Source organism: Varanus komodoensis, unplaced genomic scaffold (genome assembly GCF_004798865.1).
Source record: "Varanus komodoensis strain SLA01 unplaced genomic scaffold, ASM479886v1 scaffold22, whole genome shotgun sequence".
Lineage (NCBI taxonomy): Eukaryota > Metazoa > Chordata > Lepidosauria > Squamata > Varanidae > Varanus > Varanus komodoensis.
In genome coordinates, this window is record NW_025335606.1 from 3,468,839 (window position 1) to 3,495,765 (window position 26,927).

General features: G+C 46.5%; 1 protein-coding gene across 3 annotated transcripts in view; it reads left to right on the top strand.

The window, feature by feature from the left end:
• Window positions 1-9,274, top strand: part of PIK3C3 (phosphatidylinositol 3-kinase catalytic subunit type 3) — a 101,895-nt gene extending 92,621 nt beyond the window's left edge. Inside the window, exons 24-25 of one of the 3 annotated variants that reach the window (XM_044431221.1) lie at window positions 3,174-3,299; window positions 8,667-9,274. In XM_044431221.1, the coding sequence (XP_044287156.1) occupies window positions 3,174-3,299; window positions 8,667-8,681 (141 nt within the window). In that variant the 3' untranslated portion in view covers window positions 8,682-9,274. The other 2 variants (XM_044431227.1, XM_044431224.1) reach the window with 2 other exon arrangements.
• The last annotated feature ends 17,653 nt before the right edge of the window (window positions 9,275-26,927 follow it).

A 26,927-nucleotide genomic window follows, 5' to 3' on the forward strand; every position in this document is an offset into this window, starting at 1 on the left:
GCTGCCCAGAATCAAGGTGCCCCCAGAAAAGAAGCCCCTTTCCTGGTAGCCTTCTGCCATGGAGACAAGCCAAGAATGGAGTTCAAAACAAACCATCGTTTGCAGATATTTTGACTGCCAGAAGGGCTTACATTAGAGATGCGGAAGGTGTTTGGGTCAGAAGGCCAGATTCAATTTTGGAGACATTCTTGAGGAACCACGTTCCTGGGCAGACAAGTCTGAACCCCTGCCCTGGAAGCACATTTGGTCACGATGAAAGCATCAGCTGCTTTGCTGCTTAAACAGCAACAGGGCACGCCTCTCTAAGCTGAATCAGTAAATAGTGTTTCCAAATAGCATCCGAGGCAATGCACCTATGCTTATATACGCAGAAGGATGTGGGCAGAGCCCCTGCTCAGAGGTAAGGAGGTGGGATTCAGAAGGAAGCTGGCCTGCATCGCTCCATAGTAGTTGCCTTTCCTGGCTGCCCTCTCTGCTGCAAAGGGAAAAGTGCTGCCTTCCACTGAGAAAAAGAGCTTCTCTCCATGCCAAACAGGGCTTTTCCCTCTCTGGTTGACAGGAGCGGGAGAATCTGCCAGGTGAGGAAGGCTGTAACAGGCCCACAGTCTGTGTTCTCCATCCCGGTTCATGCTCTTCCGTACCAGTTGTCCAAAGAACATGAACGGTCCTGAAGTGAAGGTGCCCGTTGTGTGGGCACCTTCACAACGGTCCTGAAGGATGTGAAGGTGCCCAGTGCATCACTGGAAAGTTGACATGCATAAGTGGCCGGCCTCCCATTCTCCATTCACCTCTCATCTTTGTGAATGCGAGGAGGTGTTTGCGAAGTTGGAGAGTGGCGCACACGAGGAGAGGGGTTGAGCTGCTGCTTATACCGTCCTCCTTTTTAGCTCACAAGAGCAAGGCCCAGTTCTCACCAGGGAGGCTAACCTGTCACACTTCCAGCTGCAGGAGGCGGCTCCCGTGATGGAATTCATCCCTCGCCATATAAAACCAGCACATTGAACCTTTGCTTGGACATTCCTGTTCAAGAACAGCTCTGAGGGAAGGAAGATCCTTCATCCGTTCTTCACCACAATTAAAACAATGTGCTCTGCAGAGTTTTCGGCCTCATTGCTGGACAGAGGCAGGAGCTGAGATTCACTCTCAATCAGGTTACCCCAACCCAGGATTCTCCAGATGACAATCACATCAGCCCCAGCCAGCCAGTGGGGATGATGGAGGCTGCGGTCCAAAGCACCTGAAGGGTGCCAGTTTGGCTGCTCGAAAGGATCCATTTCAGGAGAAAAGCTCTGCAGGCGTTGAGTGGGCTGAATTTTCCCTTTCCCAGCTTCTGTTCTTCTACCTTAGGCACCACTAGAATCCCTTTTGGGGTCTGTTTCCATTGTTCGTCCCTTGCAAAGACACCCCGTTGAGGCTTTTGGTAGACTGACCCGGACTGTGTCGGGCATCGCACTGGGGCTGTGGGGGGAATAGCCCTGTCACTCCTCAGAAAGTTGAACTACATAGCCCTTCCCTCCCAGCAGCTCTGTGATAGCTTGAAAACCCAGCGCCTGCTGCAGCGAAGACCTTCCCTGGCCTCTTTTGTGTGCTGGCGCTGGCCAAGAAGTGCCATGCTGTTTCACCCGCTGCAGAATCAGGAAGCTTGAAAAAGGGACTGGGCTGGTAGTTTGTTTCCCCTTCTGTGATGCGGTCGCAGCATCCCCAGAGCGCAGCACATGGGGGCTTGGATGTTGTCTCATCCTGCTCCTTTTAGTTTTAGGATGCACCGTTTCAGCCCAGCGTGGTGCTCAGTGGCTCTGCATTTCAGCCGCCCGGCTCAACAGAAGCCATGCAATGCGTGTCGCATCCTCTCCAGCTAACTAATTCACGGATGAAAAATATAATCCCCCGGTTAATCTAATTCCTGCCTGCCGTACAGAGATGGCTTTGGCGGAACGCCTGTTGTCATCTCCACGCTGCTGCCACGTCCCTTCCGCTCATCGTGCCAGGCTTTTCCAAAAAGACTTTCTTCTCGATACTAAGCAACCCCACTGTGAAAGGCACTTTCTTCTCCATAGCAAGTGGTCCTAGTGCATTTTCTGCTTGATTGACCTCAGGGAAAGCCTTCAGCTTAACACCTTATTCCCCACCACAGACTGAAGCCAAAGAACGAGCTAATGATATTTACTCTGGTTCATTCCTCCTAGCTTTGTTCAGGTCCCATCCTGAGCTGGAAACTTCAGGGGACTGTAGTGCTCACAGGGAGGGACACTAAGAGTTGAAGGCACCAAGGCTTCCTCACTCAGCCAGTATATGATCTGGGCAATTGCTCGCACAAGCTTTCCCATCATCCTGGGTAGGTTTATGGGAATTTAGCTAATCCATTTAGTTCCTACCTGAACCTAGACAGCCAGGTAGAGACGTCTGGTTCTCTGTCTGCAATACACCAGATAGTTGTTGGTTCGCATCGCCTCCTGTATACACCTCCTGAAACAAACGCACATATCCACAATTTAGAACATCTGTTGTTTACACAGTAAAAAATTAATCAAACAGTGTCAGACACTGATGTGGACAGATGTTGTCTTCCAACTTATCCGTTCAGTAAGCAACCTTTGGTTTTACAAATTAAAAAGAGTAATAACTTCAGCAAGGACACCTACCATATCTAGTATGCATCGAAGTTCTCTGAGTTCCCCTCCAGGCCTTGTTCCAACTCATGTCCATATCAGATTGTAAGTATTGGTGTTCCCCCTGAAAACGCCTGAGCATGTTTGTGATTTTTTCCCAAATGTATGTCTCAGTTGCATTTTCTCAGTGGATGCACTTTGGACCGAGGCATGTTTGTCCTTATTTTTTCCCCATATATGCATATGTCTGGCACATCTTTCAAATATATGCATCTGGGGCCAAAGAGCAGGATTTATCGCATGAACCACAGGGCAAGTCCCAAAATGTACCAAAAAGATTAGAGCTTCATGCAAAACAATGCTTCTTACAGTTTCACACGAGCCTCTTCTGTAGTCCATCTGGCCTGCTATTTGTCAGGATGGGTCACATGTGCATCCACGAGGAGATCATGGAATCATAGAAAAGCAGAGATGGAAGGGGCCAGAGGGCCTCAGGTCCCCATGTTGAACCATCCCTCTCGGATGGCTGTCCAGATACTCCTGTGCTTCTCCGTTTCTTCCCAGGTACAAGATAAATTCCGCCTGGACCTTTCTGACGAAGAGGCCGTGCACTACATGCAGAGCCTGATAGATGAAAGCGTCCATGCCCTCTTTGCTGCCATGGTTGAACAGATCCACAAATTTGCTCAGGTAAGGATGGTGGAGAACCCTCAACAGACCCAGCCAGAAGTTCTTTGTGGCCAGTGTCCACCCAGCAGTAGCAAACATTCCGAGATATCTCCCAGTTAATGAAACCATCAGCCTTCTCGTTGTTTTCCTTCCCAGCAAGGCCTGGAAGTAGGGAGTGCTGTTGGAGCTCCCTGAGTTTCCCAAGAGCCTTTTAAAACCAGTGAACACAAGTCCAGTTGTATGCCAGCATTTATCACAAGAAATTTTCCAAGGTGGTGTTGCTGCTGTTGAATTCCTACCCCCAAACCAGGCACTGGACAATAGGGATGTGTGAGAAATTGACTTTGGAGGCCAAAGTCCAACAGATTGACCCAACTCAGTCATCCTGATTTGGTCCCATCTTTCCAGATCTGGTGCTGATTTTGCTCTCTTATGAGCTGAGCCGGGATGCCATTGTTTAAAGCAGACTGCAATCGGTGTGTTGGTTTTTGAAGGCAGACAAATAGGTGCAAAATATAGCTGAGGTTTCTGAAAAATACAGCCGTAATTTGTGTAAATACAGCTGCAATGTATGTAAATACAGCTGCAAATTGTGTAAACGGTGGTGATGGTGTACATAAATTGCCATCTTTTACACAATATGCCTGTAAAACACACACACATGCACAAATATAACTTGGTCCTCTTTACAAGTGGAAGAGGCAAAACTCAAAAACGAAGAGGAGCCCACTTTTGAATCAGTGAGGTGCCCTGAAGTCTACCAAGCACGAGTGAATTGTGTTCTCCGGTGTTGCCCATCCCTACACTTGACTGAAAAAATGGCTCGAGAATCTGCTGATGATAAAAGGCTGGTCCAAAGCCCTATGGCCTCTGTAGCCCCTTGACAAGCTACAGAAATCTAGCTTGCTTGCAGTCACAATGCCAATAAGTTCCTTCCTGAAATTATCCTTCCTTGGCCGATGTACAAAAATGGATTCTTGGGCACATGAGATCCATGTTAAGGCCAGAGTTCTGCTTTTGCCACTTGCTACGCATCCTGCCGGTTCTTTTCTGGATGCAGGGGACCATGTTTTGACTCACCTTCCTGCCTTTGGGCCTCAGAGTGATGCAGAGTTGGATTTTGTACAAGGACCCCCTCTTTGCATCACTTGACCATTTCAGGTAGTGGCTTGGTAGCCCACGGGCATGACAAAAGTCAACGCTTTTGTTCATTTCCTTCGGTGTCATTCTCCAGACTGTGTCTGTTCCCACAAAGCCCCAGTTTTCTTCAAGCCGTCTTTTAATTAGGGGCCAAAATGATTGCTGCTCTAATTCATGTGCAAAGTGATGCCCGAAGCTGGTGAAATACGGTGATTTGTATAACAGGTGACATTATTAAAACCTCTTATCTCAGCTGGTGAAACCCAACAGCCATGGCTTGTTTTCTCACCACAGTTTACGAGCACATTTTTGCAAAAGTAAATATATATTATTATTACTGATGGATATCGAGTTTAATTAACTAGGAAGCTTCAACAGGAGCAGAAAGCTCTTGGTCGCTTTTCCAGGTGGCTTTTTAGTGCTGCATTACAAACAGCGCACCAACCCTTGACATGTCAGTAGGATAATGTAGCTTTTAACCAAAAAAAGGAGTTTAAGATTGGTGTTCTGGGTCAGTTTCTGTGCTTAGAAGGAACGTGCTTTGAATTGCTAAAGCTGAGGGAGAAGGCTGAGAAAGTTTTCATGGAGCAGAGAAAGAACCGTTCAATTTGAAACCTCTTTGAAGAGCAAGGCTCCCTGTTGACTAGCCAGATCTTCTGTGGGAGCCATTTTGCGGTGGTGCCCACAGCAGTTGCTCAGATTCTCAGATCTGCCCATGAGTCTAAAATGGTTGCACATCCCTACTCTAGAGGAAGCCACAAGGGGGGCCTGTTACCACCCCCACTCTGAGAACTCAGGCAATGAGTGACTACCATGCCATAACTATGTTGCTACTAAAATAAATCAGGCCCCTTTAAGGGTCAAAGTCTCTGTAGAGTCAGAGGGAGAATTCAACAGCCTCAAGGCCAGTAGCCATGTCCCCCCCTTGCTCTGGTCTTTCTTGCCTAGCTTCCAGCCTCAGCACGACTCGGAGCTTTCCATGGTGCTGATCTCTTAAGAAACCCGGCCCTCGCTCAAGATGAGAGCTGCTCCATAGTAGAACCCCCCAACCCAATTCTCATCGCAGAGTCTAACCGGAGCCTATGGCCTGAACTTGTACAGCCATAGGAGAGGCATTTCACGTTGCTGAACTAGAGGAGGGGTGCTACTCTGCAAGAGCTGGGATACCACCAGCCTGTGGTTGTGGGATAGGGAGCAGGGGCATCTGAGGAACCACCCAAATGTTGGGAAAACACAGGAAAGTTAGTAGTTGAAGGAAGGGGGTGTGGGCAGGAACAGAAGAACAGCTTGCACTCACCTTATCCTAACTCATAGGATCGTTATAAGCATAATATGGGGGGAGGGGGAGGAGGATTATGAAAGCTGCCTGGAGTGCCTTGCAGGGAACATGTCATGATATAAATTCAGTAAATTAATAGAAGGTAGAAGGTTCCCTGAGCAGAGGGATCTTCTGTGAGTGGACCTCCACCAGTTGTTGAGGTGGTTCCTGGTCCTCCATTTCGCTTTGTCAAGGAGACGAGGGGGACTGCTATGGTCAGGAGGAATAGGACATGGCGGGGGGTCATCTCCTTCCCAGTTCCATGAGGATCTGGGCCAGTTGTATTATTCTCTTGGGCCCACTTTCTGCCTTGTGCGCCTATGTGCCCTGTCACACAGTTTGTGGCTCACCCTGTTGGTTTGTGTCAGCTGTCCTTAACCCAGTGCCATCCCAATAGTCATGCTGGCTGGGTATGATGGGAGTTGAAGTCCAGCACACCTGAGGGGCAGCAGCTGGGGAGGGGCTGCTTTATGCAGCTCTTGCATTTGGACCAGAACCTCCTTATTGAGAAGAGCTCAGGTCAGTTTGTTGTTTTCAAAACACTCATGATTCTTCTCAGATTCTCCTGCATATTATTGTTTATATGGGACTGGCATTATTACTATCTTGGGGTGGTGTCACTGACCCAATTGTGGTTGATCAGGGTGGGGATCAGAGCACAAGGTGGACCTCTCCAAAAGGCATGCTGGTGGACTCCTCTTTCTCCAAGGCACCATTGAAGCTGGCTTGCAGCACGAGTGTGTTCCTACGAGCAATCTGTACAAGCGACAGTATATGCTACAATTATTCAATGACTCTCACATGGGAAAAAGTTGAAAATCCAGTATTAACCATGTCAGTGTCCAGTTGGCTTGCTCCACCCTCTACATTTTAGTATTGCTTCTGGTTCCTTGCAGGGAAAGGCAGTCTCCCAAATGAACAACGCCAAAGCTATGGATTGACCACCAGATGCAATATATAACACAAGCTCCGAGTCTATTGCTTTTGGGGGATTCTTAGGTGAAGTGGAGCCGTAAATGAGAAATGTGTCTGAATTGTTTGTTCAATCCAGTTTTATACTGTAGAATTGCAACACAATCCAAATTAAAAGCCCTGCCAACGGATTTCGGTAGTCTCGGCTGTGCGTCGGGGAGAAGCTGAAGTCGCATTGATTTGTCTCTAGAAGTTGACCCACAAATCAGGAACGTGACTCTTGCCTCTTCTGCTCATGCAGCAGCGTGTGGCCTTTGGTGCTAACTCGACTGACTCACTTTTTCAGAATTCTAAGGATTACATTGGGATAATTTTAGCAGGAATCTTCTGATCGCATCAAGATGACTTCAGTCTGGAGTCTCCCTCAGCCCAAGGGCCATATTCACGCTCAGAGGAGCTCTTGGGGGCTGCCTCTTAGTATGGGGCCAGAATGCCCCAAATCCTAGCCTGTTCTATATTAAAAGCTGTTCCCACCCAGAAACTTAGATCTTAGGGGAAGAGTTTCAGCCCTTTCAGACAGGGAGGGTGCTTAGCAGAAATTCAGGGAACCAGCGAGGGAGTGGCTCTTAGGGAGACAGTCTGTGATGCTCTAAGGAGGCTTTGAAGGCCAGCTTGCAACCTCAGCCAGGCCAAGGTTGCCATGTGCACCTGAGACTTGGCACTTGTGATTTCTATGAACTCTGCTGTGTAGATGCTCAGTGTTACGACTTCCCATCCATGTGGACCCCATTGCCTTAGGCACTCTGTTAATGCCCATTGCTGTCAGTAGGAACTATTGTTGCAATAATCAACTCACAAGGCAGAAAGTAGAAGAGTGACCACCTGGGGAAGGGCATTTGTTGTGGTAACACCTGAACTTCGGCATCCGATCCCCAGAGAGGTGTACCTGGTGCCAGTGCTTTATCCGTTTTGGGGCCAGGACGAACCCTTTTTCTTTTCCCAGTACTTTAAGAGCTGATGGGTTTTTAAATTGGATTTTTATATTGTAATTTGATGTGCTGTTATTGGTTTGTGCGTCATCTTGAGACCTGTCTCAGGTAAAGTTGGGGCAGAAATGTTAAATATAAAATAAATGAAATAAAATAGCAGAAGCTGAATCTAGATTTGACATGGGGATAAGTGGAACCCAACCAAAATGTATTTTCTGACTTCTCCCAGAAATCTGATGTAGCACAGTTGCTAAGAGATGGAGTAGAACTCAAGAAGGTGCTCAGTTTGATTCTCACCTGTGCGATGAACTCTCTAGGTGGTCTTAGTTAAACTACTCTCAATCGCAGTCTCTCCCCGACCCCCCATCAGTATTAGGGGAGATAAAGTACTGTCTTACCTTGAAGAGTACATGTGAGGATTATAACCAGGTAATTTATGAACAGTGACATTAACATTTGAAGGCATCTATGTCGTGGTTAATTTATTATTTCTTAGGGTTACACAACTGGTGTCCTTGCATAGTTGACTTTTTAAAAAAGATTAAATGGCCAGCACAGGGGCTGGTGGGCCAGGAAGGCAGGAGAGGTCCGGATTGGGGTGGCTGTAGCGGCCATGCAAGAGCAAGCCACAGGGCACGCATTGCATATACCTTGGCCCTAAGTTGCATCAATCAGCTGCCGAAGCTGGGATCAGACACAAAAATTAGCAGCCAGAGGTTTTAAAAATGCAATGATGATGATGTAGCCCTCAAAATTATGAATGATAGATTTGAAACCATTTAGCTAGTCTGTAATATAGAATCCCCAAACCTGGTGCCTTCTATATGTTTTGGACTTCAACTTCTGTCAACCCCAGCCAGCACAGCCAATGGTCAGGAATTAGAATCCAAAATGTCTGGGTGGCAGATAGCTCGTAAGTTCTTCAGGACCTGCCCAAGCTAACGTGTTTCTCCCTGCTGAGAAAAACAAGTAAAACTGTCTTCAACATCCATGCATTTGACATATTTCCCCTTTTCCTTTCTTATCCAGTACTGGAGAAAATGAGCCCTGTCAACTTCTGAAGGAAAGAATCCTTACACGACCATTTCTCTTGAGCAACTCAAGATGGCCTCCAGTGGAGTATACGGAATCTTTGGACAGTTAACTGCATCTGGGTCCCCATTAAAACTAGGCCAAGAGTATGTTTCCCATCAACTTACTTCAAACACAAAGTCTGGAAAATGGAGCAGCAAACCACCAAAGGCAACTGCAATGAGAAGGAAAATTTCCTCTGGTTTTCCAAGGGTATCTGTATGCCCATCTTTGGACAAGGAACTGGAAGCTTCTCACTGTACATAACCTGGACTTGTATCGTGTCTGTAGATCTACAAGTGAGAGGATTTCCTTTTCATCTGTAGAAAGCTTTGTTGGAGCTTAATGCACTTTGGACTGACATTTTGGATTCATTTAGAGAAATGACCAAAATAAGCAAGTGCATGGTCCTTTTTTTTAGAGTGAGATGTGTTGAAAACTGTCACAGAAGCCCACCTCGGATGAAACAAGATTCACAGATGATCACTGATGGTCTCAAAGCAGCTGTAAAGAGAGAGAATAACCCAATTTTCCAAGCCTAATAAAATTCTTTTGGTGTTCACCTATGTTCTTGTCACTCAAACTTCTTCAGTTGGCTTTTGCAATGTTGTAGCCTTAGATGGAGGTTCCCCCCACCCTATAATTTCATTCCAGACACAGCTCTGTTTACATGGTAACAACTTTTATAGGTAAATATTACTACAACGTGAAAAATCTCTTTAATTTCCCCACGATTATTTATTGGTATGCATGTTCCTTATGGGCAAAATAGGAAATCGGAAGGAAAAATTGATTTAATATTTTTATCTGTTTTCAGTTGAAGAAGGTTCCTTATGCTGCCAATGTTACACTGAGCTTTTCTCTCCTCCACCACATTAGGTTGGGCAGATGTCTTTGTGAGGCAATAATATCGGAGCATGTGTTGCTGAATTGAACGGGAAACTATGGGGAAACCCATCACAAGGCTTCCATTTTGCAAGGCACCACCGCTCCTTTTTTTCAAAACTCCATATGAGGCGCGCGCGCATGCATACATACATACATACATATATATATATATATATATATAGTCTTTGTGCTATCAACTCTTTTTCATCTTATCCCAGTGCCACATTCACCTTTGCCCCATCGTTATTTTCTCCAGTACTAAAAATTGTGTTGCCTTTTGGGTAAAGTAGATACCATAAAATTAGATTGTTCTCCTGGGCTATATATAACAAGATTGCTTGTTTCAGCAACACCAGCAGAGCAAAGGCTTCTGACTCAGAAGTGTTATAACAGCCGTTCTTAGCCTGCACAGTCCCCGTTACTGCAAAGATAAAACCTAGAGAGAAACGCAAGAGAGTTTTCTGTGAAAAGAACAAATTGGTTAACCAGACTAACCTGGTCCTCTAGGTTGGTGTGAGGAAGACCTCCCACAGTTTTCCTATTGCCCAGGAAAACCACGGATCCACTTGTATCTATCCAAAGCTCCTCCTGGCCAGTTTGCCCCTGCTCTTCTTTCCGGGTGGAACCACTTATTGCTTCATGTGTTGGACAAGCAAGCCGGGAGATGAAGCCACACTTCCACGCTCGCACATCCTCTTTGGCTCCTTCTCCACACATAACCAAGAGTCCATCTTGCTGTGTTACTTAACCAAAAAATACTGGTAACTTTTACTGTCTAAAGCGATTGCTTTCCTAACTTGCAGCTCAGCACAACATTTCTAGCACTCGAGCCAACCAGCAAGAGATCCCTTTTCTTAACTCTTGAAACTCTTTAATACTCTTCTACCTGGTGTGATGGAAGAATGAAAAGTTCCTCAGTAGAAGACTCTGGAGAGTCCGTGTTCTCGGGAGCTGTAATGCCAAACAGTGGGTGCTATTGCCCAAAAAGACCTTGGGGAAAGGAGATCTAGTGCAACTTTTTAAAAAGGAACGTGATGGTTGACTTTAGGGGCCTCTGCAGCTTCAACTTGTGGGTAGAAGATGGAATAAATGTTGGGGGTGAGCAAAGGTCGTTGCTCTTGGCACATGTCCCCAAGGCATTCTGACTGGAACTCAGAGGAGGAGGAGCTGCAGGAAGCCTTGGAATTTGGCCAATTCCAGATGGTGAGATGAGAGAAGTGGAGATGCTTCTCTCAAGGCCAGACTTCCCAGGCAGCCTGTGAGAATGACCAAGGTGCACAGTTTTTGCGAGAGGGCTTGGAACAGGGGAGATTCTCAGAGACAGGCAAGACGGGCATGGCTCCTGAACCTAGGAGAGCCTTGACAGAGTGGCACGGCCCAGTGAGAGGATGTGCGCATGGAGAGGAGGCATGCTGACTTTCGGAAGGCCCCTTCCAAAGGGATGGGACCTAGGCATGCTCATGAGGAGAGTTCCTAGAGGTGAATACTGGATGGAGTTCAACAAACTGCTCTGTGTAGGCTCAGAGAGTCATTCTGGGGGCTTGTGCATCTGCAGAAACATTTTGCAAGAAAGGACTGTGGCTTTGAATGTGCAAAGGGAGGAAACTGAGCTCACAACACTAAATAAGATGGAATTGGCAGAATATGCAGTGATAGCAAAATTAACTAATTATGTAAATAGAAGACCAGTTGAAGAATTTAATGGCAAATGTAAATTCTATTATACCCAGTACAATTAATGGGATGTAAAAGGCAGCTTTTTAAAAAGTAGTTGAGGATTGATAATTGTTTTAAAGTGATCGGAAAATTTGTTGATGTACAGAATATTATTTATTTATTATTTATTAAAACATTTCTATGCCGCCCCATTCGCCGAAGCCTCTGGGCGGCTCACAACATTAAGTTAAAATACAAGCATTAAGTTAAAACATTAACTTAACATTAAGTTAAAATGTTTGTAAAATACAAACATTAAGTTAAAATACAAAAAATAACAATATAAAATATAAAAATATAAAATAAGTCACCCTGGCCAGATAAAATCAAATATTAACAATTAAAATGATGCTTAAATAAAAAGGTCTTCGCCTGGCACTGAAAAACAAATACTGACGGCGCCAGGCGGACCTCTCTGGGGAGCGCGTTCCATAGATTGGGCGCCACCGCAGAGAAAGCCCTCCTCCGAGTACCCACCCTCCTAATTTCTTTCACGGAGGGTTCCCGGAGAAGGGCCTTTCCCGCAGATCTCAAGGGGCGGGCGGGCATATATGGATGTAAGTGCTCCTTCAGGTAACCAGGACCCAAGCCGTTTAGGGCTTTATAGGTCATCACCAACACCTTGAATTGGGCCCGGACTTCAATGGGAAGCCAGTGAAGCTGACGGAGAACTGGAGTCATGTGAACATAACGCCCAGTCCCCGTCAGCAGCCTGGCAGCTCTATTTTGAACCAATTGAAGTATCCGGACCGTCTTCAAGGGTAGCCCCACGTAGAGCGCGTTACAGAAGTCAAGACGGGAAGTCACCAATGTGTGTGTCACTGTCGCCAGGCAGTCGTACTCCAGGTAGGGGCGCAGCTGATGAATCAGCCGAAGCTGAAGGAAAGCGCTCCTCGCCACTGCTGTCACCTGAGCTTCCAGTGAAAGCTCCGGGTCAAGGAGCACTCCCAAGCTGCGGACCTTGTCCCTAAGAGGAAGTGCAACCCCATTCAGGACTAGGTTCAATTCACCCTCTCCGAAGCCTGATCCGCCAACCAACAGGACCTCCATCTTGTCTGGATTGAGCTTCAGTTTATTGGCTCTCATCCAGCCCATTACCTTGGCCAGGCACTGGTTCAGTACAGCCACTGCCTCACCTGGATTGGTGGAAAATGAGAGGTAGAGCTGGGTATCATCAGCGTACTGATGATTCCACAGCCCACACCTCCTGATGACCTCTCCCAGCGGTTTCATGTAGATGTTGAACAGCAAAGGGGACAAAATGGACCCCTGCGGTACTCCATGGCATAACTGCCATGGCGCAGAGCCATAGTCCCCCAGCACCACCTTCTGGAATTGGCCATTGAGATAGGAGCGGAACCACTGCAAAGCAGTGCCTCCGACCCCCAATCCCGCTAGCCTATCCAGAAGGATACCATGGTCGATGGTATCAAAAGCCGTCGAGAGGTCCAGGAGAACCAACAGGGACGCACTTCCCCCTGTCCTTCTCCCTGCACAGGTCATCGTACAGGGCGACCAAGGCAGATTCAGTACCGTACCCGGGTCTGAAGCTGGACTGAAATGGGTCCAGATAATCAGTTTCATCCAAGAGTGCTTGAAGTTGTCCCGCCACCACCCGCTCTAACACCTTGCCCAGAAACGGGATGTTGGCCACTGGTCTATAGTTAGTGGCCATCTCTGGATCCACATAATGATTCCCTTTTTTTCCGAACTTCCGTAAAGTACTGAAAGATAGGTATTTTCGGTTTCTTTCAATTTGTGGGCTTGAATGTATTGGTTATACTTGTTCAAAAACCCTTGGCAACTTTATTTTATTTTACTTCTTCTTTCTTGATTCTACTTATGTTAAGAAAATAATAAAAAATAATACTAAAACTAAAAAGGAATTAAGTCTCCCGCAGCTTGCTGAGGAATCACCAAGCTCTCAATCTTTTCTTTCCTGGCTGAAGCCACACAAAATGGTGCCACTTGACAGCCTGTTCCATACAAAGTTCCATTTGGTACAGTCACTGGGATGCTACTCTACCTTCAAGGAAAGACATAACCTTCCTTGGGCCACTCCTTTCTGGGGAAAAGGCCTTGGGGGATGTAGAAAAATGCACCTTCATCCTCCCCAAGATGCCCCCTAGTTTTAGGCATACTTCTCATTCTGGAGCACTAAGCCACATTCCTTTCCACCTGAAAGCTACAGGTTCCTGAGACCATCTGGGTCCGGATGTCCTTCCAGCCCAGAAGTGTGAACTCCTCTACCAAATCCCTTTCTAGGTCTGGACTACACCAGTTACGACACCATGGGAACTGCTGTTGAAGGAAGCCTTTGGCATCTCTTCCCAGCATGGGAACAAGAATCGCTGGGTCCTGGAAAACTTCTCCTATGGTTATTGTGTAATGTTTGGGGGATGGCCCCTCCTCAGTCCATCGCTTGCCTCAGGCCCTGATCGACCACCAAGAAACAAAGAAAATACAGCACCTATTTCAAATGTGAGCAATAGAACTGCTACCCTCTCACCAAAAGCCAGCGTTTATTCCATCTTGAATTTAGAGGAGCTGAGTAGGGTGGCCATGGATAGGACATGTCATTCATACAGCCACCCTAAGTCTGAGGTGACGTGGTGGCTCACGACGACACAAAAGTACAGGATTACGATTGCTGATTTAAAAAGCAATTAAATCGATCAAAGGGTTGGCACAGTGCTCCCCTGAGGAAGGATTACACCTCTGGGATCATTTGCCTCAGAATAAAGGTAAGGCAAGACATGCGATGTTCAGAATTATGAATGGGTGAAGAAAGTGGGGAAGGAGACCTTTTCCCTCTTGGAAGAACAGAGCCCAAGTGGTCACCCCGTGAGGTTGATGGGTAGGAGACTGAGGATGGATCAAAGCAAGGACTTCTTCCCTCATTGCAGGATGCCACTTTCAAATTCACCTCTGCAGGATGTAGTGACGGCCACTAATTTGGACGACATTAAAGTGCATGTGGGGGTGGACAAAGGCATGGAAGCCTAGTGCAGGTGCCTCGTCCTGATGGCTCCATGCCACCTCCAGCATCCGAGGCAGTTTGCCAAGGAACACCAGCTGCCGGCTGCTGCAGCGCTCACATCCTGACAATGCCCTCTAATCTATAGAAGCACATTTGTATGAAATCCAGTCCTGTCTGTCAGCCGGTGACTGACCGCCAAGGTGCATGGCAATCCGGATTCACTGCCTTTCCAGTCCTGTCCGCTCCCCTGCAGTGCAGAAATGTCTGAAGCTACCCTGTACCGAACCAGAAGATGTGTCCACCTAACCCAGTGTTGTCGGCACGGGCTGGCATGACTTTCCAGGTTTGGCAGGGGTCTTTCCTAGCTCGACTTGAGGCTGCCAAGTCATGATCCTTGGACCTTCGGAGCAGGAAGCATTTGCTCTAGCCCTGAACTATGGGGATGAGACTCCAGAATCAAGTTCACATTAGCACCAATAAACCAATTATGCAATTTAAAAAATGGTATGCAAATTGAAACCCAAACAGCCCTAGCAGGTTTGTGTCCTACTGCAAGGAACAGCTGGTTCTCATGTACACCTCTGAATAAGAGAACCACTATGTTTTCAGCAGAGAAACATAGAAACAGAGCGAGTCAGAAGGGGTCTCCCGGGCCATCTAGTCTGACCCCCGGCTCCAGCCGGCTCCACTCACAACATGCCCACCATGTGCATGTCCAGCCTCTCTTTGAACAAATTACTTCTTATCTTTTATGTCACAAATGGAAAGGAAGCCACGTTTCCCTTCCCGCCACAACAGCAGAGGATACGTAGTAACAGACTTTCACACCCTTCCCTATATTTGGCATTTCATCTGGAAATTGTGCCAAAGATCATCTTGACATAATAGTCTTTCTTCCCAAGCTATTATAAGAGTCTAAAAATATTTCACAACATTCACCAGAGCCTCTTGAAAGCCAAATGTTGCATAAAACGGCATTCTTTCCCCCAAATCCACCATGAAGTAAAGTTTTTCCCCCAGCCATTGTCTTATTGTAGTATTAATTATTTTAAGAAAGCACCGTAAATAATGTATGCGATTTGTAACTGTCAGAAATATCAGGGAAAAAGCAGAATGCTTTACTTTTTAAAAAAGCCCTTTTATCTACATAAAATACTTGGATCTTTTCTCTGAAGCTAGAATCAAATATTTTATCTGAACTGTCAGCATTATAGATGGGCCCTGTATATAAAGATTTGCATAGCTTTTATCAAACTGATGCACTTAGCTGATCTAATGTTTCATTTTATTTTTATTTTTTAATTTTGGGGAGAGGCAATAATTCAGAAGGATATGAAAAATATGTCTCCTTTAGATGATCTCAAACTAGGAATTGCTCTTCTGATTTCCACTGAATATTGGAAATATTACTGAGATTGCAAGTTTTTATCCAAACTCTTTAAAGCCTATTTTGGGTCCAGCTCTTAATTTTAGAATCCAGGCATGAGGTTACCAACTGATTAAGGAAAAAGCTGCTCTTGTGCCTTCAACAATGGCTTGATCTTCAGAGATCAGCAGATAAAACAATCCATTGCATGGAGATGATGCGGATGAAGCTTCTTAGATGGTGCTTTCTAGAAAACAACCCAGGAAGACTTACACCAAAGTTAAAATATGCTGCATTTGCTGCATTTGAAGAGTCAAAAACCATGGTTGATAGGCCACTAAAATACCATCGTGTCATACGGTATCCTGCTGAAATCTGTAAAACAAGTTGTTGAAAGCACACCTACAAGGGTAATTGAAAAGTTGGCGCCTTCGCTGCTCTCATATCCCTCAAGCTTCTGTAAATGAGCTTATATTTTATTTAAAGCGTTTATATCCTGTCCAATATCAAGGGTCTCAGGACAGGAATACAATAAGCAGCACATACAAATGTAGTATAAATATAAAATAAAACAATCATCAAAACAGTATTAAACCTTAAAGCAGAGGGGAAATTAAAAGCGGTTGGTCTGGTGTCGAAATGAATAAAGTGTTGACAGCAGGCACTCCTTTCCAAGAAGGAAATTCCAAAGCTGATTGTCTTCAAACTGGGCTCCTGAAGGTGAAGGTCTTAGGGGACAGGCAGGTGGGAAGAAGACGAACCTTCATATAACCGGGCCCTAAACCATTTAGTGCTTTATATGTCATTGTTAACACCTTAAATTGAGTCTAACCTTCAACTAGTAGCCAGTGCAGATGCTGTATCCAGAAAGAACTGAGAACGAATTCTCTACACTCAAGAAGGGCTCCGTGAAGGGAGAAGCTGGCCAAGGTCACCTGGGGTGGGGTGCCAGGCATGAGTTAGAACACTGATCAGTTGCATTCCAGCCCCGTCAGAGTCGAGACTTTCTCTTTTGTGACATCCTGTTCAAGTGCCTTATATTAAGAAATATACAAGCAAGTTTGGAATAGTGGAACATGATAAAATGTTGTGTGAAATTGGGTAAAAGTGCAACAGAAACTTTGGAAATGGGGAGGAAAACTTAGGGAGAAGCTGCGCTGTCATCTGCGCAACTGTACCAATGGCACAAGTTGAGAGCGGCTCAGCCTGGATCCTTCATCACGACAACGCACCGAGTCACAGTGCTCTGGCTGTCAGAGAGTTTTGGGCTGAAAAACACGTCATGGTGCTTCCCACCCACCTGACAGCCCCATCTTGGCTCCTTGCAACTTTTCCATCCTCCCAAAGATGAAGAACGGTTTGGAAGGACACCATTTTGGTCGTGTGGATAATGTCCAAAGGGCCACTATGCAGGCTCTGAACGCCACCCCACCTGAGGACTTCCAAGAATGGAAAAATCTCTGGGAGCGTTGTGTACACTCACAAGGTGCATACTTTGAAGGAGACAATGTTCAATTGTAAAAATTTTCAATAAAAGTATTTTTAAAATATCTTTCTTGTTGCTTTCTGGACACAGCTCATGTGTTTACACATTTCATGGTGCTCAGGTCCAGATATGAACTTCAAGAGCCTGCAGGGCCATTCAAACATTCCTTTAATACCTCGCGAGCCAGGACAGAGTCTTTGCTTAACCATGAAGGTTAATAGGTAGTCGTGGACCACGGGTTGAATGGAGGTGTGCAAAGTCTTGTCCTAGCATGTAGGACTAAATGCATGGAGAAGTCTTTCTTTAAAAAGGTTAGGCAGACATTTGCTGGTGGTATCTGGGGCGCAAGAAGAGGAGCGGGTGGTCCTTTGAGGGATGAGCTTGAGGCAGGACGTGTTATGAAGTCTCACAAGGGTTTCTTCAATTAGAAAGTTCCTGGACTGCCTGATTAAGAAGGAAACTAAGTTTTGTAATTGAAAATTAATTCTTACTGGAAAGTGCAGTCAATAGGCAATTACCAAGATACAGTACCATCTTTATTGCTTGGTGGAATTTGACTGACGATTTATAAGGGCTGGAGGCAATTATCTTCACATTCAAAAAATGGACAGGAGAGATGGAACTTAATTACTTCACAACCCTTTTTCACACCTTCTTTATTGTGTGTAAATAAGCATCAAATGAGTACCCATAAAAATAAAAACCTACTTTGAATGGGCAAAAATCGGCATTAGCTTCCAAATTATTAGGAGGAGACGAACTGATTGGGAGTGATTTCCATTCCATCTGGATTAATCTTAGCACGAATGCTGCCAGCACCCCGAGCAACTGGGCCATTTCCATGGGCATCACTTCTGAGAAGCATGACTTCATTTGCAAGGCTGCAGCCGCATCACAAATGGCCAGATGCAGTCTGCTTGGAGGGCCATTTGCTTGAGAGTCCCTTCCAGCCACATGACGATCCAGCTCAGCATCCACAGAATGCGCCGTGCTCAAACATTCTCCTGCGTTTCTTCAGCCATTTGCATTCTAATTGAATGGCGTTCGAAAGAAACTCAGCAGAAGAAAACTGTAGACCTCCTCATGAGTTGGGTGCAGTTTCTTGGGCTTAAGGTGTGGCTAAGGAGTGTGTGGGGGAGAGGATGGGATGGACCCTTTCGATAGCCACCCCTCCAGGATCCAAGGACTTCCTCTCAAGCTCAGTCCAATCCTGCAACACAACTGAGCAGAGAGCAGATCCAAGAATCCTCACGGACTTCCACTTGTGCAGCCTTGCCCACCTGTTCCTTCCAGGGGAGAAATTCAGTTGCTGCAAGCAGCACCCGTCAGGAATGCTTGCGGGGCTTCTTGCCTTGATGCCCTGTGCATGAACTTGCACAATGTTTCTAGCTGGCCACTCTGGCCACTACCACCTTTTGTGCTTTGCTGCACATCTACAGCTTCGTGGCATGCGCACGCCTTCCGTTCATGCAGAGCTTCCCTGCTTCCAAAGCATCTGAGCCTGGGACGGGGGGGGGGGGAGGGGGTTGTTGATCACTGCATGTTATTGGTGTTTCACAGATCATTGGTCATCTTGTCTTCTCTCATCCACTTATTAACAGTTTTAGTACTATGTTTTTCTTTTAACTGCACAAAATGGCATTTTTGCAGCTCCCCTCCCAAAAGCAAAAAACTGCTCCACAAGTCCCTGGAATCTGCATGGCTCAGCTGAAGCCACTCTGCTCTGGAATGCACAGGTTGGATTCAGTGAATCTAAGCTCACTTGAATTCACTGCAGATTTCTCCAACAGCCATTCCTGTGCTCCTGCCATTAAAGAAAAAAAAGGGGGGAGGGGGAAAGAGGGGTAGTCTGGGACTTCTCTTCAACTGGTTTCATGATGGGCCAAATAATAAAACCTCCTCAGACCACAGAACTAGGATTTCAGCTTGTGTTTGGCAGGGCTGTGGTACGGATCAGATGTGGCTGATTTCCTGTGGAATTCATGGTGTGTTTTCATGGAATACTAATCTAGCCTTCTCAGGCTGCCCACAGATCTTCAGGATTCCACCAGAGAAACTTTCTCTGCACCTGCTAGTGGAACTGCCTGGGACATTCTTCACACCACTGGGTTCTCACCCCTTTCCTTTTCCTTCCCTTCATTTTTTGCATTCACAAGGCTAACCCACTTAACCTTTAATGCTCTTTACCTGTTTTTTGTATTCTCATATTCCTCTTAAGATCTTTGGAATGCTTGCTGAGCTCTTAGTTAAATAGAGTAAAATAAAATAGAAGCCCGGTTTCTATTTCCCAAGGACCAAAGCGGGATTTCAAGAAAACTGATAGACAAAAAGGCAGGGAGAGATTATGGCTGGCCCAAGCTGCTGTTCCCCCACACCACTTGCCTTTCTGTGTGACCTTTTCATGAAGAACTTATTCCTTTTGGTGTAAAAACGCCATGCAATGCCACAGTCATAGCAAAGGAACTCAGGAAAATCTTGTTTATTGTTACTATTGGTTGCCTCCTGTAATGGTGAAACCATTTTGCAGGCTGTGCTTTTCTGCCCTGCAATTAACCCGTGGTGATTCTTAATGTCTTGCTTCCACAACAAATAAATAGAATGAAGGAAGAGATTTCTGTCAAAGGGGAAGAATCAGCCTTGCGGTTTATTTACTACTTTTAATCAACTCGGGTTCCCTTTAGTATTTGTTTTCTTCTAATTTCACTTTCCCCAGTACAACAACATGTTATTTCACTCAGGAACACCAGTACAAAAGCATGTGGGACGGAAGAATTGCAGCTGAAATCTCCTTTTGGCTCCAGTAAATGGATTGAAGGTATGTTTTTGGTGATTGTGTACTCCAGCAGTTTTACAGTTTTAGATTTAAAGAGCACCTCATCATGATGGTTCTTTGCTCCCAAACAGCATAAAAGCAGAACTGCAGAATTGGGTAAGATCGTGCAACTCCGGACAAATTCACTGCATGGTTTTTCCTTCCTGCAAACCATCTGGTCCTGCATAAACTGATACACCTTTTGATGGCACACTCGTGCTGTGAACCTGCCCTTTCCTAGCACCGAACTGCAATGGCATCATGAAATGCCGTCTCTGGAGATGTGAGATCCGTTTTTGTCACCTGATGAGGCTAGATTGCAATATGTTTGGTATTTGCCTTTCAGGTTTCATTTCCATATTTGATATTAGACCATGCAATGTCGTTGACACATAATGCATTTATGCAGCACACGATATGGGATGGTTGCATGCAATGGTATTTAATATCTAATTCCTTTTGATAGATGGTGGGCAATGGCATTTGGAATCTGACAGTTGACAGCTTATGAAATTTCTCTGAAAATCTAAACAGTTTCGAGATGCCAGCAAGCCTAAAGTATGAGACTTTCAAATTAATGGTAAACTGACAGAAATGTCCCTCACTGTCATGACTTTTTTCAGAACACTTTCCGTAATGCAATTCACTCCGATAATGCTGGAAAACTGCCTATACAGCACCGATTCTGTGCTTCAGGTCTGCAAATTCTCCAGAAAACTTTGCCCTTTGCTCCAGTGATTGGCAATTTCCTAGATTTGCACACTTCCCGCTCCGTGCTAAATGCTTGGCATATCTCTCCCGAGCAGGGATGTGATGAGCCCCTCCGGGAACCAGCTCACGCCGGCCATCAGGCTTCTCCCAGTGCTCACCCCTTCCTAAGGAAGAGTGCTGGACCTGATAGAAGACTGCGAGCCTTCGCAGGCCCCCGCTGTGCCGCTAGGAAGCTTCCCTGCCCTCCAGTCTCCCTCCCCTCTTGCCGCTGCAGTACATGGGGAAAGGGGGCATCGGATGAGGTTCCCAGGCACGCACGAGAGATGGAGGGCTCTGGTGGGAATGGCGGCTCAGACTCGGAGGAGGGGGAGTGGAGAGCTGGCCCAGCCCTGGCTCAGAGTTCTCACCCTGATATTGGAGTTGCTGAGAGTAGTGAGGCCCCGGCTGCCCAAACCCTCCTGGTGAGCCAGCGCTGGATCAAAGCACTTCAAGGCCAACCACAGAGCCCCCTCCAACGCCTGATGGTGGGAAAGAAGCCGGCAGAGAACAGGCTGGGGATGGGTTCTCAGGGGGAGAACCTGACACCTCAGGAGACATGGACACAAGGGCCCATCAACGTACCCACCAGCTGGACCAATTAGGGGCTCAGTGGGAAGAGCGTCGGCATGCCCATTTCCTTAGCATGCTGCCCTCCAGAGACCGGCCCCAAAGGGTTCATAAGCAAGGCTTTGGGTGAAGGGGGGCAGAGCGAGGGGTCAACATCCACCTGGTGTGCATGTTTTGAGGCTTGTGAATACATTGACTTCTGCATGGAACAAAGACTCTTCCCATAATTGCTCAAGTGCCTGGCTCATTTGGGAGGGGACGCCTAGCTCATAACAGCTGGTGTGCCACCCACCATTCCGGCAACCCCCCTTCTCCCCTGATAGCTGCTTCCAGTGGTGACAGGGAAGGGGTGCAAGCATGTGGGCAGGCCAGCTGCCATTCCTGGGTGCCAGTCATGCTGGGCTCGATTCCAGGCAAGCACCGCACAAGCCCTGGGCATGGCCACCAGGAACACGGGGTCTGGGCAGGCACAAGGAAGCCATAGCAAGGGGATCTGTCGGGTGTCCCTCCCAGAGAGGATTGCTCACACATCCCTACTCCAGAGAGTTAGTTACTGGCAGTAAGACCTTGACTCAACACGATATGCATGTATTTATTTATTTGTTGCTTTTATATTCTGCCTTTCTTCCAGGGAGCTGACAGCAATGCACATCATTCTCTGGACCATAAGGAAGGCTGAGCGCCGAAGGATTGAGGCCTCTGAATTGTGGTGCTGGAGGAGACTCCTGCCAGTCCCTTGGACCGCAAGGCGATCAAACCGGTCAGTCCTAGAGGAGATCAACCCTGACTGCTCTTTAGAAGGCCAGATGCTGAAGATGAAGCTCAAAATCTTTGGCCACCTAATGAGAAGGAAGGGCTCCCTGGAGAAGAGCCTAATGCTGGGAAGAATAGATGGCAAAAGAAGGAGGGGACGGCAGAGGATGAGGTGGCTGGATGGAGTCACCGAAGCAGTCGGCATTTGTCTCTCGAGAAACCTATATGCGGATCAAGAAGCAACAGTGAGAACTGGACACGGAACCACTGATTGGTTCAAAATTGAGAAAGGAGTTCGGCAAGGCTGTATACGGTCTATTTAACTTATATGCAGAGCACATCATGAGAAAGGCGGGGCTAGATGAATCACCAGTTGGAATTAAGATTGCCGGGAGAAATATCAACAGCCTCAGATATGGTTTTCCCAGTTGCAATGTATGGCTGTGAAAGCTGAACCATAAGGAAGGCTGAACGCCGAAGGATTGAGGCCTTTGAATTGTGGTGCTGGAGGAGACTCCTGCAAGTCCCTTGGACTGGAAAGAGATCAAACCAGTCTGTCCTAGAGAAGATCAACCCTGGCTGCTCTTTAGAAGGCCAGATCCTGAAGATGAAGCTCAAACACTTTGGTCACCTAATGAGAAGGAGGGATCCCCTGGAGAAGACTCTGATGCTGGGCACAATTGACAGCAAAAGGAGAAGGGGATGACAGTGGTTGAGGTGGCTGGATGGCGCCACTGGGATGGTGGGTGTGGGCTTGGGTGGACTCCAGGGGATGGTGGAGGACAGGAGAACTTGGTGGAATGTGGTCCATGGGGTCATGATGGGTCGGGCACAACTTTGAGACTGAACAGAACATCATTCTCAGCCTCTCCATTTTAGCCTTTCAGGAACTCTGTGAGGAATGTTAGTCTGGCAGTCAGTGACTGGCTTCATGTCCCCCCATCGACCTTCATGACCAAGCAGGGATTAGAATTCAGATTTTCCAAGTCCCAGTCCAGAAGCATCCTCCCTACTACATCACCATGGGCCCAGCGTAAATATTTTAGGGTTCCCTCCCACCAGGTTTGCTTCTTTTAGGGATGTGTCAGGAATCTGTTTTGGGGTGGGAATCTGCTGGATTGACTGGGCTCATTTCCTTGGACTCTGGCCCACTTTGTTGTGACCCTGAATACACATTCCTGGTGAGCACACTTGCTGTAGAACGAGTGTCCATCTTTGTGCACTGTCTGTGGCAGCCTTTGTTTGCCCGGCTGCAGGTGACGCAGAAGAAGAACGCTGGTTGTGCCACCTTCACTCCATGACCATTCGTGGGCTTCCTCTCAGCTTGGCCTGCTTTCCAAGACTGGGCTGAGTGGAAAAGCAAGTCTACACATGCCAGAGGGACAGATTCCTCTGAGTTTCATCCCATCCCTAGTACCTTTTGCCTTGGATACCCCCATGATATACCTAAGAAATGACTCAGAGCATTGTCCCAGCATGGAATATGGTCCTTGGTCTGATAGAGGTTCTTACAGGACTATATAGGAAGGATATAGCCAGGTTACAGTCAGTGCAGTGTAGGGTCACAAGGATGATGGCCAGATTACACGGAAAGCTGTAGGGATGAGACTGAAGGAACTGGGTCTTCTGGAACTGGAGAAGAGTAGACTCTAAGGGGGTCTATTGGCAACATATAGGTATGTCAGGGGGTGTCACACAGAGGTGCCAAGCTCAGGGAACCAAGGTTCAATTTGGATGCCAGGAAGCACTTCCTGAAGGTTAGGACCCCTAGGGTATGGAATGGGCTTCCATGGAAGGTGGTTGAAGCCCCATCAATAGGGTGTTCAAGGGTAGGCTAGACAAGCACATGGTAGGCATGTCATGAACAGAGCCAGCTGGAGCTGTGGGTCAGACTAGATGGCCCAGGAGCCATCTGACCTGCTCTGTTTCTATGTTTCTAACCTGTGCTATCTAAGAAGAGATGTTGGAATGAAGAGCAATTCTACTAAGGAAGAAGGAATGATATAGTTTTTTCCTATGTGACTACAGTTTTCTAACATCATGTAACAATGGTTAATAAATTGAAGGAACAATGGTGCAATATCTCTCATACCATAAATAGAACATTGAAGGTGCCTGGAAGTCTCTCTCCAGTGATTAGGAAGGAAATATTGTTCCTTGGGTACAATCCTAGAAATTCAAGAAATTCCTAAGTCTAGGATCCCCATGGATTTTTTCTGCAGCATTTAGAATTGCATTCTAAAGGTTGAGTCTAAATTAGTTGGAGTGGAAAGGGCAAGAATGAGCTTAACTCTTCTCTCTGGGTGCAGAAGGTTCTTGAATGCCAGTGTAGTGTGGTGGTGGGAATGCCGAACTGGGACTCGGGAGATCCAGGTTCTAGTCCCCGTTCAGTCAGGAGGCTCACTGTGTGTCTTTGGACCAGTCACAAACTCTCAGCCTTGCTTACCTCACAGGGTTGTTAAGTGGAGTGGAGGGGCTATATAACCTTCTTCGGGTTCCTTGCCTTAGGAAAAAAGGTGGGATATATATGTAAAAACAACAGAAAGCAATTATCTCGTGCTTTTATGCATACACTGGAATTGCTGTTTATTTGGCCATTGAATAAAGATTCAGTGAGCAAGGAACAAAAGTGTAAGCAAAATACATATCCAATTAATGAAACCAGTTGAAATGGGAGAGACAAATGAGCAACTCAAAAATGTTGCTTTTTCCAAAAGCAAAGCAAAGCAAAGCAAAGCAAAGCAAAGCAAAGCAAAAATCTGCTGGTCCAATTGTCTTGGCATTGTCTTCTCTGATTGGCAGCAGATACAACATCAGTGAAAGGTATTGACCAGGCATTGATTCTGCGATATTCTGGATGCACAGAAAGAGTTCTACATTGGAGTCATGGCTGTTCCCCAAAAGTAGGTTAGTCACAGAAGCACTGTTAAAACACTCATTTGAATGTACTGAATCCAGAAAACTTTAGTCCTGATCTAAGGAAGTCACCAGTTGAACAAAAGCATGAATCATCCACACATTTCCTGTCCTGGATCTTGAGGCATATGAACCTCAAGATCAAGCTGAACGGCATATGAAATAACCTTCTAGAAATAATCAGCCAATGTCATTCTGTACTCCATTACATTCTTTCCTCCAAATTTGATCAAATGGAAAGGAAGAGAAAACAACTGTCCACTTAGACTAGGGGTAGTTATGGAGTCCACCAATCCAACCTGCCTTAATTCATTATGAGAAGAAAAAAACAAAAGGCGTTTATCTCCCCATGGAAGATAAATGGAATTTAGAAGCAGAAGAAGGGAGTTTGGCCAATATAATCTGCTCGCCTGGGGTCCCAGACAGCTGTAGGTGACTTTTCAGCTCTCTTGGAAATACAGGGTGTCTTCTGGCTATAATGGCATTTGTTATGAAAATGATGGCCATCTATCCATGACCGAATTGTCAGAAATAATTGACACTGATAAGCAGGGGGCCACACAGCTTTTGTTGCCTAGGTGACCTGAGGCTGAGAAGAGTGTCCACTCAGAAAAGTGTAAAAATTACAACAGATAAATAAAGTTGCCCCATCAAACTACATGGGAGTTAAGATGGCTTGCTGTTCCAACAGTTGTGAATATTTTGGAGGGGTGTGTTTGAAGGGAAGATTTGTTTGTTTGTTTGTTTATTAAAAGCTTTTCTAAACCATCCCCTGCAAACACCTTGGGACAACTTACAATAAATGAGTAGAATAAAACAAACACACAGCACCTGACAGTTAATATACTGAAACCCCACTTAAAATCAATTATACATTAAAATAGTGGGAAAATAAAAAAATGGGATTTGCCTGCCGCCAAAAAGAATATAATGTTGGTGCCAGGTGAACCTCTCTGGGGAGCATATTCCAAAGTCAGGGTGCCACCACAGAGAAGGTCCTCCTCCAGGTAGCCACCCTCCTGATCTCCTTCAAGGAGGGCTCCCGGAGCAGAACCTCTGCCTCAGATCTCAAGGAGGGCACATAGGGAAGAAGGAGTTCCTTCAGGTATCCTGGACCCAAGCCGTTTAGGGCTTTATAGGTCATCACCAGCACCTTAAATTGGGCTCAGACTTCAATTGGTAGCCAGCGTAAGTAAAAGAGGACCGGCATTATATGTGAAAACTGGCCGGTCCCCGTTAGCATCCTGGCAGCTCTGTTCTGAACTAATTGAAGTATCTGGACCATCTTCAAGGGCAGCCCCACATAGAGCGCATCACAGTAATCCAACCGGGAAGTTACCAGAATGTGGGTCAGTGTTGCAAGGCAATGCTCATCCAGGGAAGGGCGCACTTGATGGATCAGCCAAAGCCAAAGGAAAGCGCTCCTTGCCACTGCTGCTGCCTGAGACTCCAGGGACAGCTCTGGGTCAAGGAGCACTCTCAAACTTCGAACCCTGTCCTTTAGGCAGAGTGCAACCCCATCCAGGGCAGGGCTAAAACCACTCACCTAAAAGGCTGAACCACCTACCAACAGGACCTCCGTCTTATCTGGATTGAGCTTCAGTTTATTGGTCCTCATCCAGCCCATCACCTCGGCCAGGCACCGGTTCAGCACAGCCACTGCCTAAGCTGGACCAGGTTGCATTCATAGCACTGAGAGATGTTTTGTATGGAGAGGCATTACCAGACAATCTTGTGACTTAGGAATGGACAGTTCCCAAAAAGAGGAGTGCCCATTAGGAAGGAAACACGGGGTCATTTTAGCAAAGGGTTGATGCAGCCTTCCTTTTCTGACTCTTTTTTCCTTGGAAAAGCAGTGCCCCCCCTTCACTCGCTGTGCCTGGAAGACACACAACTTTTGGGAGATGCTGGAGTTGTGTTGCTTTTGATGAGATGGGGTAAAACCCTTCTTCAGGACTGGCCACTCCCTGGGTAGGATGCCACTC